At 43.7% G+C, this 20,531-nt stretch overlaps 1 protein-coding gene across 1 annotated transcript; it reads right to left on the reverse strand.

Moving 5' to 3' along the window:
- Window positions 1-12,782: 12,782 nt before the first annotated feature.
- CGA (glycoprotein hormones, alpha polypeptide) lies at window positions 12,783-14,888 on the reverse strand. Its single transcript, XM_008067865.2, has 3 exons — window positions 14,789-14,888; window positions 13,570-13,754; window positions 12,783-13,117 (listed from the first exon to the last, which is right to left on the reverse strand). The coding sequence occupies exons 1-3, from the start codon at window positions 14,886-14,888 to the stop codon at window positions 13,040-13,042; spliced, it is 363 nt and encodes a 120-aa protein (XP_008066056.1). The 3' UTR covers window positions 12,783-13,039.
- Between the last annotated feature and the right edge of the window lie 5,643 nt (window positions 14,889-20,531).

Here is a 20,531-nt window from a genome sequence, read left to right on the forward strand (position 1 = left end):
AAGCACCTGCCAACAACCCTTAGTACACACAGCCCGTCTCACTTTCATTATCTTCACAAAAAGATATGGTGCATTTCAAGGTCAAACCAAAGTTTTCCTTCTCCCTCTTTCTCTCCCTGTATCCCTCTGAAGCCATCTTGAGCAAACCACTACTTCTACCCTGTCCCCTTTCATCCAGGCCCAGCCCTAAGGCCAGCTTTGTCCAGTTATCCTCAGCATGAGTTGATTGGAGAAAAAAGTATATAGAAGGAAATTTGCACATGCTAAAATGCTACTTACTATCAGCTTAGCTGAGAATCAATGATTGCTCACAGACAATTTGCAACTAAACAAGTGACTCTAATTCAAACACACTTTCAGATCAATAGCATTTGGAGAAAATTGATACAGTTTTAGTGCTTTCCACTTTAAACTCCTACTTTCTGCTAACAGCCTATTAACAGAAAAGGTTTTAAAACAACAGAATGTCTTTGTTGGAAACGTTCTTACAAATTTTCAATTATGGCCAAGCTTCTGGCTACTTCTTCAGAGACTACCCTCTTCACCCCCATTCCCTCCTCCCGAAGCCTCAGCTTTCACGTCCTGGAGATGCGTGAACTCCAGAAGTCAGGTTCAACAGAAAAATACGTACCTTTCAGAGCATGTACTTTTCTGAGGCTCAGAAGGGAATTTCATCTTTAAAATCCAATCCTTATTTCCTTTTTATGTGTCTCATTTTGAAGTTCATTGCAATAATTAACTTCTCTCTTTGTTCCAGTTCTTTGGGAAAACAATATTTAATATTTACAGTTTCACACACCACATGGTTCTGAACAGAAGAATGTAGACAGACTACAAGGCTTCCAGAACAGAGAAATCTCTTTATGTTTCTCCTCCTAAGGGCTGGGGTAGCTTCGAGGTACTAATTAAGTTCAAAAATAGTCTAAGAGAGGTTTTGAGTGAAGCAGAGGAACTGTGAGGGTGAGGCTGAAGTCCAGTCTTCCAGATAAGACATCAGTAGACAATTCACAGTGGCTTAATATGGTGGCTTCTCATCATAGGCAAATCCCCCAAAGAGCTCTCCTATTCAGTGTCCAGGGGGAAATTGGTTCTTTGTAAGTAAAGCCAAAACTTCATACCTTTTGGAAAAAATTGAAGTTTGAAAAAAGCAGCATAAAACTGAAGATGCCCAAGTTTCCATGCATTCTCAGTCCCTATGCAGCCAAATCGTCTTGTACCTCTGCTTCTCCAGTTGTCAAACAAAGACGGTACCACATGCCCCCATTTGCAGTCTGAAGGGACTGAGTGAGACTCACTCTATGCATTAGGCATGGAAATCTCTAAGACACTAGAAGTGCTGCACTAATGTCAGGTGGTTTGATGTTTAACTTCTTGTTAAGCAGGTGAACCTCTCTGGTCCCATTGATGTTTGTGATCCTAACCACTTTCTTCATGTCAGCTTCCTGATTATTTGCATGTGTGTTCTTTGGTTTTACCTTCCTGTTCTTTACCAGATTCTGGGCATTTCTTCTACTTTCCCCATAAATAGAAAACACAAAACAAAACTGTATTGGGGCCAATAGCTTCTCCAGGAACCTCCCCAGGCAGTATGAGGATAATTAAGACATAAACATTTGTAATCTTAGATGTCAACTAAGATTCTTACCAATTAAAGTCATTAATTTTTTTCAAAATGCCACAATGGAGGCTAAGGTGGTGGCTCACACCTGTAATCCCAGCACTTTGGGAGGTGGAGGCAAGAGCATTGCCTGAGCCTAGGGGTTGAGACCAGCCTGGGCAACTTGGCAAGACCTCATCTCTACAGTACATCAAAAAAAAAATTATCCAGGCATGGTGGTGCATGCCTGTAGTTCCAGCTACTTGGAAGGCTAAGGTGTAAGGATCACCTGAGTCCAGAAGATCAAGGCTGTGGTAGCCACGATGATGCGACTGTACCCCAGCCTGGACAAGAGAGTGAGACGCAAACTCAAAAAACAACAACAAAAACAAAAACCAATGGTTATATTAGTATGATGGGATTATGGACAGGGCTGCCATGTAAGGCTGCACAGTTTGCGTACTGCACAAAAGTGCCCAATCAGGAAATCAGGGCTGCAGATACCCATCCCCTTTCTGTCTTTGCCTGAGGGGAAAGGAGTTTTTCCTTTGCTATTTGACTATGCCTACCCAGAGAAGGCATCTTTTTCCAAAAGTTCCATAAAAGGTAACATTCCCTGTCAGCTTCACTATGGCCGACTATTTAGATTCCAGCAGTGGGAGAGTGGGCACGAGTTGGTGGAAGTGAGTGATGGCTTTTTCTTTCTGCTTGAATGCAGTTCTGCCACCTCTGTGGCTGAAGCATCCTCCAGCAGCCCTTCTGGATCTCCCCTCCCCTCGCATGGTTTCCCTCACCTTCATTCTTCTTGCTCCTCCCTGGCCTCTAGTCCTTTCTCTCTCATCTTTTCCTGCCCTTCCTCTCACTCCCGGGAGGCAGGCTGAGGCACAAGAGCCATCCCAGTTTGATCGGCCTCCTCCTGAGTCCTCGTCCACAGTGAGAGCTCTATAATCACGTTGGAGTCTCTGCTCATGGCCAAGTATTGACACAATGCAGAGCGACAGAAATATTACTTGTTTGCATGATCCTTTTGACATCCCTCCAGGCAACAAGGTCCAGAACCCCCAGTTCAGACAGAACCAACGATCTGTTAAACGAACTCACCTTGTGGTGTTGATGGCCAGCCGCATGGCCTCAGTCAGACGTGTTGTCACTTACAAGGAAGGTGCTTGGGATGCGTGTTCTAGCCATGAGGAAGGAATCTCGCAGGCGGCTCTCTTGAACGGGCAAGCCATCTGGAGGAAGCTACAAGGGCCATAACCATGCTGGGGAGGAAGGAGTCCCCTTCTAACCATTTTTTCTCCTGGTAAAATCCACCTCTGTAAAGAGCTTCCTTTTGGCCCCGCCACCACCCGAGGTATACTACACGCACCCAAAAATGTAAAGTGCACGTACATGAAAATGTAAGCCTGATATAAGGCAAAGCTCACAAGTAGCCAGGGCCCCAAGACTTAGGCATGAGTCCCCTGGGCCTGCTGGCATAAATAAACTTGTGCTGTCCTCCCATTCCAGGAGTATCGCCCATCTCTCCACTGCTGGAGTCAGCTCTGCCGCAACAATTTTGGAAGCCCCTGCGAGATGGATGCCAAGACTCAGAGGGACAAGGCTCCGGGACAAAACAGGGAAGTGGCACTTCTGGAAGACGTCTTAGGTAAGAAACCCTGGGGTAGTCAGTTCAGGAAAAACCAGAAACCAGCAGTGGACAGGGAATTGATCGCCCTTGGGTGTTTTGGCCCTCTGTTCCTTAGATCTTAAGTACAGACAGGATTTAAAACAGGAAGGTACTAACTACGGACTGGAGGTGTGTGAATGAGTGGAGGGTGGTCCCAAGACGTCAAGCGCGGGATGTGAGTGGGCCCCAACCTGCGGTACCGTGGATTGTCACAACGGCTTAGTGGAGATTCATTGTCCTCATGGACTCTGACCAGGCTCGGGGTTGATACAGGCACTCCTGGGTCAAGACGTCCTTAAGATCCCACAAGGAGTCCGGCCAGGCGGGCACCTGAGTGAGGTCGGAGTTGACTCGGACACCCCTCCGATGGCGTCTCCAGTCACGGCTTAGGCACTTGTAAAATGTGCATCCCAATGTAAAGCCTGACCTACATGCTGCGCGATTTTCCCGCGCAGACCTCCCCAGAGATGACGGCATAAAGACGAAGTCACGAAAACTGGAACACAGTGAGGCTGATTGGCCGCGGATAGAATTGGGCTGGCCTCCCGAAGGCACCCTGGCCATTCAGTCACCCGAGTCTGGAATCTTGTCACCAGTGACCCAGGCCACCCTGGCCAATTTCTCTAGATTGACCCTTGGCCGACCCTTGTTCAAGATTCACCTGGCTGGTTGACGCTCTGCCTTCAAAAGTTCTCCCTGAAGGCCAGCCCTAGCCCTGTCCTCCTGGCTGCAAAAACTCCTAGACAACCAATACCCCTGCCTCCCATCCTTGAGGATGCCTCTGAGTCCAACCTGCCACTGCCTCTGCTGTATTGTCCACCCCCGGCCTCTGCCCCGCCCCAGATCATCACACCACCACTTTCGACGTCCCTCCGGCAGAGCCACCTACTCTGTCTGCCAGTCTTTTCCCAGTGACCAACCTGGTCCTCTCAAACCCGATCTCTCCACCGCCACCCACTTTTTCTCCACCACGGACCTCCTCTAACCTTCAACCTACTCCTCTCCTCAAGTGAACAGGGCATTTCCGCCCCCTCGCAGAGTCTGACACAGTCATCACTGTTCCACCTCTGCCTGACCCTGCCATGCTCCCCCTGTGAATCCAGGCCAGACTGTTCCACCACAACCTGACGGGTCCTATATCCAAGGCCCACTGATCTTTTACTGTCAGCCGTTCAGCACCACGGACCTACTCAACTGGAAACATCACACGCCATCATACAGTGAAAAGTCTCAAGCTATGATTGAACTTTTAGAGTCAATTGTTCAAACCCATTGACCCACTTGGGATGACTGGTGACAGCTCTTGGTCACCCTTCTCATCACTGAACAATGGTGGTGCATCCTACAGAAAGCCTAAAAATGGACTCCAAGTCAAGCTCTAATACAGACCTTGGACACAAATACATGAGCCAAACAGATGATATCAACAGACGCTCCAGCTGGGACCCAAACACTGCACTAGGTCACCAATCATTAGAGCGGTTCAGAGAAGCTATTCTCCAAAGGACACACACTGGGCCCATCAGGCTACCAACCTTTTCAAAGGGGTCAGAGTTCTCCAGAGGGTTGACAAAATCCCTGGGGACTTCTACAAGTGTCTATGTGAGGCTTACCAGGTCTATACACCCTTTGACCTGGCAGCCCTTGAACACCACTCTATGGTCAATTCGGTTTTTGTCCCACAGTCCTACCCAGACATCCTGAAGAAGCTACAAAAACTGGATGGTTTTGTTGGTATGAATGCCACACAGTTATTAGACAAAGCAGCCAAAGTTATGGCTAACAGAGATGAAGTTAATAAAAAGGAGGCTGACAAAAGAATGCACACTAAAGCCGTTGTAATGGCCGCAGCAATGGTCACAGCCCAGGGACATGCTAGGGGAGCCCAACCCAACTCCAAGAGTCAGAGGCACCCCTGAAGAAGGACCAATGTGCATACTGCAAAGAATTTGGTCATTGGAAAAATGAAAACCCAAGGCGTCGAAGGGTCAGGTCCCAGAAAATTCATTCCTCAAGACAGGAGGAATGAAAGGAAACAAGAAGAAACCCTCAACTTATACCTGAGAGACGAGAACTCAGATTAGGCCAGACTGGGCTCCAGTCCCTTAGGTCCCCAGGAGCCCTTGGTCTCAGTACAATTCTGGGTCCAGGCTTTGGATTTCATTCTGGATACCGGGGCAGCCATTTCAGCAGTCAATACTCACGTGGTGCTCCTCACAAGAGAAACTTTGACCATCACTGGAGTTACGGGGATCCCAAGAGGCTACTAACTCTGTAAACCCCGGGAGTACATTATAGGAGACCACAAAGTCAGGCACCAGTTTCTATATTTGCCTGATTGCCCAGCTCCGTTTCTAGGACTTGATCTCCAGACAAAATGGGGCACTGAGACACCAAAAGTTTTGACCCTGACGGTAGTTCCACAATAAAAATGGCAATTGCATCGTAACCCGCCAACTCCAGTCTTCCTGAGCCAGAACCAGGATCTGTGCTTTCTGGACAACTCTCCGGAAGTCTGGGCCCAACCAGGAAGAGAGGCCTAGCCAAACATCACCCACCAATAGTGGTGGAACTGAAGCCTGGGGCCCTGCCAAAACACATCAAACAAAATCCAATTCCTAGGAAGGCCCATGAGGGAATAGCTCATCACATCCGACAGTTACAAAAGGCAGGGATATTAATAGAAAGACAGTCGCCTTGGCACACTCCCCTCCTACCAGTGCGGAAGCTGAATTCAGAAGATGATTGACCTGTTCAGGATCCGAGAGCAATTAATGAAGCTACAGCCACCCTTCATTCAGTGGTTCCAAATCCGTACACCCTCCTCAGCCTCATCCCACCTCAAGCCTCTCACTTTACCTGCCTGGACCCGAAGAACACCTTCTTCTCCCTCCCACTAACCCGCTGAGCCAAGAGCTGTTTGCCTTTGAATGGGAAGACCCCACCACAGGGAAAAAGAGTCAATTAAATTGGACTCATCTACTACAAGGGTTCAAAAATTCCCCCACCATATTCGGGGAGGCACTGGCTCATGACCTCACAAATTGCAAGCCACCTAGCTGCGTTATTCTTCCATCTATTGACAACCCCTTGTTAGTGGACCCCAGCTAGGAGGCTTGCATAGAAGGGATGAAGGAACTCCTTTCATTCCTTCAGGAATGAGGATATAAGGTGCCTTGGAAAAAGGCTCAAATATGTCAGGAGGAGGTCATCTATTTAGGATGTAAGATTAGGAAGGAACAGAAGTATTTAGGGAAAGAAAGAAAAGCCGTCATCTTAAACATGCTCAGGCCTGACCAAGAATCAAATACAAGAGTTTCTCGGGTCTGCTGGCTATTGCCACCTTTGGATCCCAGGCTTCTCTAAACTAGTCAAGCTTCTCTACCAAGCCACAGCATGTCCCGGGATGGGCCAATTAAATGGGGAGATAAGGAAAAGCAAGCATTTCAAGAAATCAAAGGGGCTCTGGCTACAGCTTCTGCCCTCAGCCTGCCTGACATAGAGAAACCTTTCCAATTATTTGTTTGTGAAAAGGACCAGGTAGCACTGGGGGTACTGACTTAAGCATTGGGCCCTTGGCAGAGGCCAGTCACCTACTTCTTTAAAAGGTAGGATACTGTTTCACCCGGCTGTCCACCCTGCCTCCAAGCTTTAGTAGTCATAGCCCTCCTTGTCAAACAGCCTGACAAGCTGACTCTGGGACAAACCCTACATGTTTGTGAAAGCTCCTCACAATGTCATAACTCTCCTAGCTGGACCAGTCAGCCAACAGCTCTCCAATGAACGGATCACTCAATATCAAGCCCTCCTATGCCAAAACCCAAAAATAACGGTAGAAACCAGCCACCTATTTACTAGAAGAGGAGGGTCCCCTGACCCACGACTGTAACAAAATCCTAGATGAGGTGTATTCTTCTCGACCAGACTTGAAAGACACCCCACTACAGCAGGCCAACTTAGGACTATTCACAGATGGAAGTAGATACCGTGCAGACCCAAAAAGCGGGAAAGGGGGAACGGAGCCCTTGATCAGTTGGAGATCGGTGACAAGGTATGCAGTCACAGCAATGAATGAAGTTTTGGAATCAGGATCCCTCCCCAGGCACTGGTCCATCCAAAGGGCAGAATTATGGGCCCTCGTTAGAGCCCTCTGACTAAACAAAGAGAGTCAATGTATATACCAACTCTAAATTTGCTATTGTCCATGTACACGAAGTCATTTATAAAGAAAGAGGACTACCTACCATGGAAGGAAAACAAATTAAAAAATAAAGAAGAAATCCTTCAACTGTTAGAAGCTATACGGGACCCTGAAAAGGTAGCCGTTATACACTGCCAGGCTCATTAGAGAGGAGCTACACAAGTTCACAGAGGCATACCCAACTTGAACAGAGAAGGCCCACAAAGTGACCAAAGTATTGTTCAAGGATATTGTTCCCCAATTTGGGCTCTCTCTCTCCATAGTTTCTCACAATGGGCCAGCATTTGTGGCAGAGATAACACTTAACTTGCCTATACAACTGGGAATAAAATGGAACTTGCATGCAGCATATCATCCTCAAAGCTCCAGAAAAGCAGAAAGAATGAACAGAACCCTTAAAACCACCGTAGGGAAAATGTGTCAGAAGACAGGACTGCCTTGACCCAACTCTTACCCCTTGCTCTTCTTAGAATAAGACGCACCCCAGGCTCCCATGACCTGTCCCTTTTGAAATCATGTATGGCAGGCCACCTCCCCTCATCAAGGACATCCAAGGGGATATAAACTGACTAGGAGAGACCATGCTTGAGAAACATGATCAAACTAGGGAATGTCCTCAAGGACTTGAGCTCAACAATATTAGAAAGAATTCTTGTCTCCATTAGTACTCAAGTTCATGCTTTTTCACCCAGACAATGAGTTTGGGTCAGAACCTGGAAACATGAACTTTTACAAGCCATGTGGGAGGGCCCCTACCAAATTATATTAACCACCCCTACAGCCCTCAAAGTTGCTGGTCAGAAGCCATGGATTCACCACTCCAGAGCAAAAGCAGCTCCCACCAAGGGTGGACCAGTCACATCTATCCCAATGACCTTCTCCAGCTCCAACTGAAAGTGAAAAACAAGAATTTCTCCGGCCCTGCTGCCACCATATAACCAGAGGCTGGTGGCTCCACACACGGCAGAAGCCTGAGGACCAGCGAGTTGCTATATATGCCATATTTGAATCCCTATCCCTGTCACCCTTTGCCCCTCTCCTTGTTTTGCATTCTTGCTATGCTTTTTGCCATAGGGCTTGCTTCAACCGCACCCCAAGACTGGCACCTAGGCCATAAAATCCTACCAGCCGTCACCTACCTCATCACAACTGAAAGTCTGACTCTCATCAAATGCCTCCTATAATTGCCCAGCACCTGAAACTCCTACAATAATGATTACTCAGCCTATTATTATAGGTTTGCTGATCCTTACTGTTCATTTCTTTCCTGAGATCCTGGCAGAATCATGCAATCAATGCCTTAAGCCACAAACCCTTACTGCATCAGATTTCTTAAAACAAATGCAAGAGAAACCTGTTAATAAACCACCTCTGTTCGTGGCACACTCACACCAACCTGCCAGGTGTTATTCCGGACAGACGGTAAAAAACTGTACCTGGGGTGATAAAGAATGTTGGACAACTTGGATACCCCAGAAAAATGTAGCTGGAATTATATGCACGGGAGGCCTCAGACATAGATGCTGGACAAAACTGCTTCAGTGGGGCTCATCTGATGTGGGGGTACACAAGATCAGGTCCAGAAAGAACAAATACAAAAGGTAACTAATGACTTGATAGCAAAGGTAGCGCCTACACCTCCTAAACCCGAAACAAGGTCACCACTTGTATACTACCAAAAAGAAAATCACTAGACCCAGATCCCCGGTTAGACCAAATGTAAACTGTAACCCATCGACTCTTAAATGTTACTAACCCGCAGCTTGCACATGACTGTTGGCTCTGCCTGTTTCCTGATCCCCTCTGATATATGGCCACCCCTATGAGCCCCCATAATATATCCAAGCCAGGTTATGTCTCTGGCTTTCTGATCACAACTCCCTTATCAAGTTATATAGAACTGTCCCAGACAGCGCCTATCTGTTACAATAATCTGGGAGGAATCCAGTCTGTAGGAAGGTTAACTTCTGACCACTGCCTCCAATCCACGACTGCAGGCAGAGGAAGGCTGTCTCTCTGACGAACCCTGGTGCCGGAACCAGGGACTAGGAACTTTCTTTGTATGTGGTACATATGCCTATCGATGTTTACCAGCCAAATGGTCAGGAGTCTGCACCTTGGCCTTCTCCACTCCCCAAAGGGGCATACTACCTAACAATCAGTCCCTTCCAATACCCTTAATGGCGTACACACGATCAAAGAGGGCCACCATGTTCATACCCCTGTTAATAGGACTGGGAATCACTGCAGGAATAGGCACTGGCATGGGCCTATTATCAAGCCAAACTAACTGCAGATTTCACAGATGACACAGAACAAGTAGCAAGATCCATAGTGGCCACACAGGACCAACCAGATTCCTTGGCAGCAGTAGTCCTATAAAATCAAAGGGGACTAGACCTACTCACTACCTAGAAAGGGGACTCTGCCTTTTCCTAAATGAAGAATGTTGTTTCTATGTAAACCAGTCCGGCACAGTCAGAGACAAGGCTCAACGATCACAAGAACGGGTAATGCGCAGAAGACAGGAGTTAGCAAATTCTTGGAGCCAATGGAACATCTGGAATTGGGCTTCCTGGCTCCTTCCTCTAATAGATCCCCTCTTCGTATTTCTTTTAGCACTCATATTTGGCCCCTGCACCTTAAACCTCATAACCCAGTTTGTAAGTTCCTGTTGAGAAGCTGTCAAGCTACAACTTTTGGCAACCCAATATGTACCCCTAAGAAAAGGTAACCAGCCTAACCAACCCTAGTAAAAGATTTTCCTAGGCACTAGAAGAGGAGGGAATGAACTGGCAAGCCATTTGGAGGAAGCTAAAAGGGCCATAACAATGGGAGGGAGAAAGGGGGTGCATGACTAACCATTTTTTCTCCTCACAATGTCCGCTTCCATAAAGAGCTCGTTTAAGCCTCTGCTACCACCCGAGCTATACTGCACACACACAAAAATGTAAACTGCATGTATGCGGAAATGTAAACCTGATATTAGGCAAAACTCACAAGTAGACGGGCCCCAGGACTTAGGCCTGAATCCCCTGGGCCCACCGGCGTAAATAAACTTGTGTTCGCCTCACATCCCAGGAGTGCCACCTGTTTCTCCACTGAGGGAATCAGCTCTGCCACAACACTCTGGCTGAGGTGAATAATGGACAATTTTTTGATAGAAGCATCCTCCAAGTGCGTGCTTACTCTGTCTTTTGTACTTGTTCTAGGTATTTTTCACAGATGGAGTTCAAACTAAATTGCCGGCCTTCATGCCTACCTTACTTCCTCCTTCCTGTTTATACACCTGAGATTAGCTCCAGGAACAGCGCTCATGCCTGTAATTCCAGCACTTTGGGAGGCCAAGGTGAGAGGACTGCTTGCGCCCAGGAGTTCAAGACCAGTCTGGGTAACATGGCGAGACCTCATCTCTACAACAAATTAAAAAGTTAGCCGGTTATGGTGTCACGTTCCTATAGTCCCAGCTACTCAGGAGGCTGAGACAAGAGGATCCCAAGTCCCAGGATGTCGCGGCTGTGATCATGTGCACTCCACTCTAGCCGGGATGACAAAGACTCCTGAGGAGCCCTCCAGACAAGCTCGCAAGACCTGACGCTTAGCAGGTTCTCAGCCAATATCTGTTAAATATTTGAATCAACGAACGATCAGCATCATTTTTCTCTCCTTTTAAGCTCAATTATATTTTCTCAGTCTTACTTTCCAGAGAACTTGATAGCTGGATCTAACAAAATATCAACACTTAATAGACATTCAATAAATGTGTAATAAGTGAATGAAGAAACGAACTAATGTCTTAACGTTTATTTCCACGTTTCTTAAAAAGTGCAAGCACCTATTCTATTTATGTATTTATTTATTTGTTCGTGTATTTATTTATTTATTTATTTATTTATTTATTTATTTATTTATTTATTTATTTATTTTGAGTCAGAGTCTCCCTCTGTCGCCTCGACCTGCTGGGCTCCGGCGATCCTTCCGCCTCAGCCTTCCAAGTAGCTGGAACTACAGGCGCGCGCTACCACGCCTGGCTGATTTTTTATTTATTTGTAGAGATGAGGTCTCGCCAAGTTGCCCAGGCAGGTCTCGAACCTGTGGGCTCAGGCCATCCACTCACCTCAGCCTCCCAACGCGCGGGATTACAGGCTGAGCCACCGAGCCCGGCTTCGTGTATTTATTGTTTGTTTATTTAGAGTTGGAGTCTCACCATGTCTTGCCGCCACCTCCCAACGTGCTTGGATTACAGGCATGAGCCACTATGCCCGGTTTATACACCCATTTTAACTTATCACCCTGACACCTGATCTGTTTACCAATTGGCTTCTCACTCAAAAATGAAATCTTGACAAATGGGTGATGATCAAAGCTCCTTTTTGAAAATCTTATCTGTGACCAGTGTGATCTTTTTTAAATTTCAAGCTCATATTTTAAAATGTCAGGCTCCTTTAGGAGTAGGACTTTTGGGTAGCCTTGATATCCACCATGCTGATGCAATTGAATGGGCATAAAACCACTGTCCTCGAAGTAAGGGTCACCTCTGTTTCTAAGAATAGATGCTCAGTATATGTGACACTGAAGTATGGCTACTCTTAAGCATTTTAATAGAACTGAATGAAAATGTTTGGTACTCCACCCAGACCACAGTGAACATTTCGCTCCAATATCGTTTATTCATCATTATTCAGACATGAGCGTGGACTATAAGATCTGATGCCTCTGGAACTTCAGAGCAATGCTCAGTTTTAGATGAAAGTAAAGATACCTTTTCCTTGACCACCATTTGGGTACAGCCCATCTGCTGGGGACTAATAAAATGCACTTTTTTGGCCAGACATCAGGCAAGTAAATAGAAAGTTCAGTCTGGGAAGGATTTTGTCTTTCCCAAAACCTAGAGCGGTGCTCTCCATTTTTCTTCTTTTGATTGCACACTTTTGCCAGTAAAAAGTTTCTTATCAAACATCCCTAATTGATGCATAATTATTTATTTATAAATCGCATGCATGCATTACCATGCTAATGTGTCTGTGCTTTATAAAACCTGTCAAAATGGAAATTTAAAGGAGTGATACCAAATAAATAGAAACTCTAATTCCCATATTTTCTTCTCTCACCCCAATAAATTGTCTTATAACTAACCCACTGGCGGAAAGTCCTCAAAACTTGCTTCTAGAAGGCCTGGTGGGAACAAGGTTTTTCAATGTCAGGTCACTAAGTACACATGGCCCCAAGTCACCCAGTGGCTCACTTCCTTCCATTAATTCTATCAAAGGCAATTCACTTTACTTTTAAGAAAAAATGATAACTCAATGATGAAGTGATGATTTCAATGACTTTATTTGCAGTGGAACAAGCTAAATGCCATATTTCATTCCAAGTGAAAAGAAATAGACTGCTGATGCTACTACAGGATAAGAAGCAAGGAAGTAAATCTGCAGTCTATCCTTGAAGCATGTCAAAATGGTATGGGGAGGAAAAGGAGGGTTTTATCTCACAAGACAGTAAACACTGAACAACTTAATTTTCCATTCCAGGAAATCGGCAGGCATCATCAACGCAGCACTTTGCAAAACATTTAAGACTTGTGATAATAACAAGTACTGCAATGGCACTGCGTGTGGTTCTCCACCCTGGCATTTCCCATGACCATGGCCTAGAGGGGAAGGAAAAAGACAGAAAGATGATTGGTGATAGATGATTAGAGGATTGATGGAGAGACAGAGAAACAAAATTGGAAAATACTAAGTTAAAATTGTCTGTAGTCTGCTGAACTAATTAGATGCATGCTACATTTGCAAAGTCTCCCTTTCAGGAGATTTTTTCACTCAAAGGTGAAGTTTGCATTGTGTAAGCATGCTGTACTTTCTCCCACCCGGCCCTGTATCACCTCCACCCCTGTTCTCATCATTCTAAATAAATCCAGCCTGTACCCCCAAGACCGCTGACTCTTTTAATGAAAGGGTACAGACGCAGCCCCTGCCTGAACAAATGCCCACCAAAGGATGGATCACGGGACACCTTGGGCGTTAAATTCTGTGGACGTGCTCCCTGGGCACTTCTCTGGCTGGGTTGTTAGGAAGCTTCTGGAGCCTTTGAAGTTCTTACCTTGGTGAATGCTTTGGCCACACAGCATGTGGCCTCTGAGGTGATGTTTTTTGGAACCAACATTGTCTTCTTGGACCTTGCTGGAGTGGGATATGCCCTGGAGAAGCAGCAGCCCACACACTGATAAACGGGTGCACCCAGCTTGGAGAAGTATTTGTTTTCCTTTAGCTTGCATTCTGGGCAACCTATCAGAAGAAAGGGGCAAGAAAAGAAAAGCAGTCCAAAAGCATTCAAAAAGAAACTAGGAATTTTTCCTCATGATGGGATGGTAAATAGTATTTTTTCTATTGAAAATGAGAGGGGAATAAACAAACACTTTGGGGCTATGTGTTAATCTTCCTATATAATATCTACTTGTACTGATTACAGTTATTTTTATGGGAAAACAATTTTTGCAGACATGCATAGAAAAGCTCAGCTGTAGTGGTTTCTCTTTCTCCAAGCCTGGATTTTTCTATCCCAATGCTAATACTTGCCTAGAGGAAATACAAAACTTGACAGATGAAAACATCACATTCATCTGAAAAGAGAATTTTGCCCAGAGGAAAAATATTTCTTCCTTTAGAATCTGCTATTGTTTTGTCTCCACAGAAATTCCAAATATTGACAGAGAAAATTGTGTCAGATTAAGGAAGCTTGGTGAGTATAGCAAGCCTTATATTAGATCAGGCTTCTGCACTTGGGACCTGGGATTAAAATATTACCACTTATCTAGAGGAAAGCCATAACCAATAGTAGCTCACAATTTCAAAGCAGATGGCATTATATCAACTAGTATATGAGATTTTTTTCAAGCACTACAGCAAAACAAATTTACTGCATAAAATGGTTTTGTTTTTCTCACTTGCTAACTGATGTGAAAATTCATCTACAAAGGCAATGTTCAAATCTTCTCAAATCTTCTGGGAGAAATGTACGAAAAAAAACTGAGATAACTGAATAAGGAGCATTTTCTTCTTGTAAAATTCAGATAAAGAATCTATTCAGATGAAAATGTACAAACTGCTATCTAAATGGATGTATAAGATATCATTTTCACTGTATATTTTCTGAACCTAATTTAATTTTATGTTCACAATCTAGAGAGCCTAGATATGAATCCAGCATCAAAGATTTATCACATCTGAAAAGGAGATAAAAATGTAATTAATGGAGTTATTGATGTACATCTAGAATGCACATTGTCCTTATGACTTCAGCCCCAGGCTCGGTCACACACCTTGCATCATAAACTCTCCATCAGGAAAGGAATGAAGAATATGCAGAAACACAGACAATGTGGCCAGCAGGACAGCTGCATATTTTCTGTAGTAATCCATGGCTCTTCTGCAAAACAGACATGGAAAAAAAAAGTTAATCTAAAATCAGCTTACCAGTCATAACAACAACCGGTAGTTTTAACACTACTACTAATAATAGTCATCTGCTTTCAACTCCCAACATGATCTAAAACCATGCACATTAAAAAACAAGTTCTTCTTAGGAAAGAGAAAAGTGAATCTTCCCATTTCTCACATAAACCACTATAACTGGGTTTAATATAACAACAAATTCTTTTGAACATGTCATCCTATTAAGAAGGCTCATTGTCCTTATTTGTAAACAGGAAACTTCAACTGGATAATATCTAAGAATATATGTATGCGTGTATATATATTATATATAAGCTTATATATGATATACAAAATGTACAATCTTTTGTCAAAAATTATACAAAAAGTATTCAACATCAGCCATTAAGAGATGCAAATTAAAAACACAATGCGATATTACACACCTAATAGGCTTAAAAAAAAATGTAAAATGCCAGTTGGCATGGATGAAGATAAACAGGATATTTCAAATTTTGCTAGTGGGACTATAAAGTGGTACAGCCACTCTGGAAAATAGTTTCTGATCATACTAAACATGTACTTAACATATGATCCAGCTGTTGTACTTTTGAGTAATTATCTCAGAGAAATGCAAGCTATATTCACATAAGACATGTATATGGATGTACATAGTAACTTTATTTAAATGGAAACAATTTAAATGCCCTCCAACAGGTGAATGCTTATACAATGATATTGTATATATTCATACCATAGTAGACTAGGAACACACGCATTAATACACACCACAACTTGGGTGGGTTTCAAGGAAATTATACTGTATTATTCCATTTTATATAACACTGCTGAAATAACAAAATTATGGAGATAGAGAATAAATTAGCAATTTCAAGGAGTTAGTGTTGGGAAGAAATTTGTGAGAGTGAATACAGCTGTAAAGAGATAGCACACATGGCCGGGTGCGGTGGCTCAGCCTGTAATCCCAGCACTTTGGGAGACCGAAGTGAAAGGATTGCCTGAGCCTGGGGGTTCAGGACCAGCCTGGGCAACTAGGTGAGACCTTGTCTCTACAATAAATCACACAAAAAAAGTAGCCAGGCGTGGTGGCATGCATCTGTACTTTCAGCTACTTGGAAGGCTGAAGCAGAAGGATCACCTAAGCCCAGCAGGTTGAGGCTGTGGTGTCCATGAGCATGCCACTGCACTCCAGCCTGGGTGACAAGAGTGAGACTCCAACTCAAATGAATTAATTAATTAAAAAAGAAATAAATAGCACAGGAGAACCTTGCAGTAATGGAAAGTTCTGTATCCTGCTGGGCACAGTGGTTCACCTCTGTAATCCCAGCACTTTGGGAAGTAGAGGCAAGAGGATTGCCTGAGCCCAGAGGTTCAAGGCCAGCTTGGACAACTTGGTGAGACCTCATCTCTACAATAAAGTTAAAAGAAAAAAAAAACTAGCCAGGCATCCTAGTATACATCTGTAGTTCCAGCTGCTTGGAAGGCTGAGGTGAAAGGATCCTGAGGTTGTGGTGGCCGTGAGCATGTCACTGCACTCCAACCTGGGCAACAGAGTGAGCCTCTGACTCAAAAAGAAAAAAGAAAGAAAGCTCTGCATCTTGATCATGATATTAGTCACTCTAATATATAAATGGGATAACATTGCATAGACTTACTCACACACACTAATTTTATACACATAAAGAACTTGAATACGTGTGTGTGTGTGTATGTGTAGCCTGGATAAGCTCTGTGGGATGTAGTAATGTCAATTTTCTCATTTTCACATAGTACTATAGTTATGCAAGATAACTGTCACTGGGGGAAACTGGCTGAGGGATACACAAGACTTCTCTGTAATTTTTTGGCAACTTCTTCTAAACCTACAATCGGTAAAAAAAAATTTTAAGAGACAATTCAGAATGAGGTTTAAAAGTATACATGAGACAAAACTTGCGGTTATTTTTCATGTGGAATGATGCTAATAGGATGATGTTTTTGTTAGATGTTTAGATCAACCCATAACATTTTTCAAACATAATTTGCCAGGTAACAGAACTACATGTAAAACACAGGTTGAGTATTCCTAGTCTGAAAATTTTGAAATCCAAAATTTCCCCATCTTTGAAACATTTTGAATGCCAACATGATGCCACAAGCAGAAAACACTACACATAAGTATTTAACACAAACTTTGTTTCATGCACAAAATTATTAAAACTTTTGTATAGAATTGCCTTCAGGCTATGTGTATAAGGGGTATATGAAACATAAATGAACTGTGTGTTTAGGTATGGGTCCCATCTTCAAGATATCTCATTATGCATGTGTAAGGATTCCAAAATCCTCCAAAATTCAAATCCAAAACATTTTTCAGCCAAGCATTTCAGATAAGTGATATTCAAACTGTGTGGAAAATACAGATTGTGTAAGTATAGAGCCAAAAGAATATATGTCATTATTTCTACCTGCTATATGTATTTATGCATAAACAATATGTAACCCTAACCCTAACCAAAGATTATGATTTTTATCTATCTTCATACATAATTAGCCCTGAATAAATGTTTTTCCAAGTCAGTGCTTTTCAAAGTGTAATCTGGGGACCCCAAACAGTTTCAGTTTATCTATGAGGTCAAAATGATTTTTATGATAATACTAAAATGTTGCTTGTCCTTTTTTCCTCTTCATCTCCTTGAGTGTTCAGAGAAATTTGTGTTTTTTATTGTTGTTGTTTTTGCTTTTTTTTGAGTTGGAGTCTCACTCTGTCGCCCAGACTGGAGTGCAGTGGCTGCTCCCGGCCACCGCAGCCTCAACCTGCTGGGCTCCGGCGACCCTGCCACCTCAGCCTTCCGAGTAGCTGGAATTACAGGCATGAGCTACCACGCCCGGCTGATTTTTTGATATATTGTACAGATGAGGTCCCGCTGCCCAGGCGGGTCTCGAACCCACGGGCTCAGGCAATCCACTCACCTCAGCCTCCCAAAGGCACGGGATTACAGGCTGAGCCACCGAGCCCGGCTTCAGAGAAATTTTGTATAGGCTACATGACATGCAGCAGATCAAATAAAGAAACACAAGAGAATTTAGCTGTGTTCTATTAAGCCAGACAGTAAAGAGATTTGCAAAAATGTAAAACAATGCCATTCTTACCACTATTTTGAGGGGAGGAAATTGTCATTTTTAAAAAATAAATATTTTATTCGTGTTAACATATGGTGGGTCTTTTTGGCTAAGCACTGTGGCTCATACCTGTAATCCTAGCACTTTGGGAGGCCAAGGTAGGAAGACCATTTCAGCCCAGGAGTTTAACACCAGCCTAGGCAACACAGCAAGAGACTTCTCTACAAAAAAATTGTTAAAAAGTAGTGGACTGTGGTGGCATGTGTCTATTGTCCTAGCTACTCAGGAGACTGAGGTGAAAGGATCACCTGAACCCTAGAGATAAAGGCTGCAGTGAGCCATGATCATGCCACTGCCCTCTAGCCTGGGCAATAGAGTGAGATCCTACCTAAAAAAGAAAAAAGATTATGGGGCTTTTAAGTTAATAAATACTGTAAAACTTTAACATAATTTCTAACTATTAAATATTGAGAGATGCAAGCTCATAAATAAAAGCTCTTTGGGCCCTTCAATAATTTTTAACAGTGTAAAAAGCTTCTGAGACCAAAAAGTTTGAGAACCACTATCCTAAGTGATATAGGAAGCCATAAGGAAAATTTCAGAATTTAAACTAGTTTCCTTCTTAAACTATAACATTTTTATGCTTTAATATTGCAGCTCATATATTATGAAAATTCAGTCATTATGCAGTGAACAATTATATCAGAATTAATTCAGAGAGAAACATTTATAATAAGATTACAGAATATAAAAACATGAAGTCAATGCACATTTTAGATTTGACTTTATAATAAAGTGAAAAAAAGATTGAAGAAGTGAAACCAGGCCAGGCTCGGTGGCTCAGCCTGTAATCCCAGCATTTTGGGAGGCAAAGGTGAGTGGATTGCCTGAGCCCACAGATTCAAGACCTGCCCGGGCAACTTGGCAAGACCTTGTCTTTAAAAAATAAATTTTAAAAAATTAGCCAGGCATGGTAGTGCACACCTGTAGTTCTGGCAGATCGCCGGAGCCCAGTAGGTCAACGCTGGGGTGGCAGTGAGTATGGCATTACACTCCAGCCGGGGTGACAGAGTGAGACTCCAACTCAAAAACAAAAAACAAAAAAAAAGAAAAGAAAAGAAAAAGAAAAAGTGAAAGCAAAATCACCATTGCTGCAGAAACTTTGTCTTTATTTTTAAAAGAGATGACATTAATCAAATAAAAAGAGATTACCTTCCAATTTTAGTTGTTTTCAAAAGCATTTTGATAAATATTTTTATCATCTTAATCACCTTCAGGTTTTTCTGCTTCAGAATTTGGGGAAAAAATTAAAGATGAGGGCAAAACAAATAATTACGTTCAGCTGAAAATTATGCTAATTTGCAAAAATATGCTCAATTTAAAGTCAGATTTACTCCTCTCAGTCTCTTTTGGTGTTCCAAACAAGTACTTTCCAAAGCTCACAGGCCCTGGAAACCCAGTCTCAGACTAACCTACAACATGCATTCAGCGCTCCCTCACCTCCTGCCTCCCACGAGGTGAAAATAATGAGTCCAAGAAGACGTGTGTTTTCTCAACTTGGCCTACAGGCCTTTCTCTCCCTCCTCAGTTCATCTACTTTAGAGTCCTTTAAGGAGCTGCTTAACTGCTAGCTTTGCTGTGAAGGTTTCACTCAACCCCAAAGCCAAAATAAATAATTCCACTGCATTCACTTATCACTTGGCTTATTATTCTTAGATGATGCTCCCCAGTCTGGCCAGTGATGTGCATGCCTCTCTCTCCATCCATGAGAAAGCTTCTTAAAGACAGGAACCATGTCCTCTTTCCCACCACCCCCCAAAGCACAGGGCCTTGCACAAAATAGATGGGCAATGCAGTTATGTTGAATTGGGACTTCAGAGCAGTAATAATAACATCACTTGGCCGGGCTCGGTGGCTCAGCCTGTCATCCCAGCACTTTGGGAGACCGAGGCGAGTGGGTTGCCTGAGCCCGCAGGTCCGAGACCATCCTGGGCAACTTGGGGAGACCTCGTCTCTACAGTAAATCAAAAAATTAGGCGTGAGTGGTAGGGCACCTGGAGTTCCGGCGACTTGGAAGGCTGAGGTGGAAGGATCCTCAGAACCCAGCAGGTGGAGGCTGGGGTGGCAGTGAACGTGCCACTGCACTCCAGCCTGGGAGACGGAGTGAGACTCTGACTCAAGAAAAAAAGTAAAATGAAGTTAAAATATATATATATCACTCAAACATTGCTAACCTAGAGTTGTCATTCACACTGAGTGATAAGGTTTGATTGTTGTTCCCTCCAAATCTCATGTTGAAATTCGATTCCCAGTGTTGGAGGGGGCACCTGGGGGAGGTGATCTGGTCACAAGGGCAGATCACTCAAGAATGGCTTGGTGCCTTTCTCACGACCAGTGAGCTCTTGCTCTTAGTTTATGCGAGAGCTGGTTTTCTTTTTTTTTTTTTTTTTTTCAGTTGGAGTCTCACTCTGTCGCCCAGACTGGAGTGCAGTGGCCGGTCCCGGTCAC

The sequence above is a fragment of the Carlito syrichta genome, unplaced genomic scaffold (assembly GCF_000164805.1).
Source record: "Carlito syrichta isolate Samal-C Ts95f unplaced genomic scaffold, Tarsius_syrichta-2.0.1 Scaffold309804, whole genome shotgun sequence".
Taxonomy (NCBI): domain Eukaryota; kingdom Metazoa; phylum Chordata; class Mammalia; order Primates; family Tarsiidae; genus Carlito; species Carlito syrichta.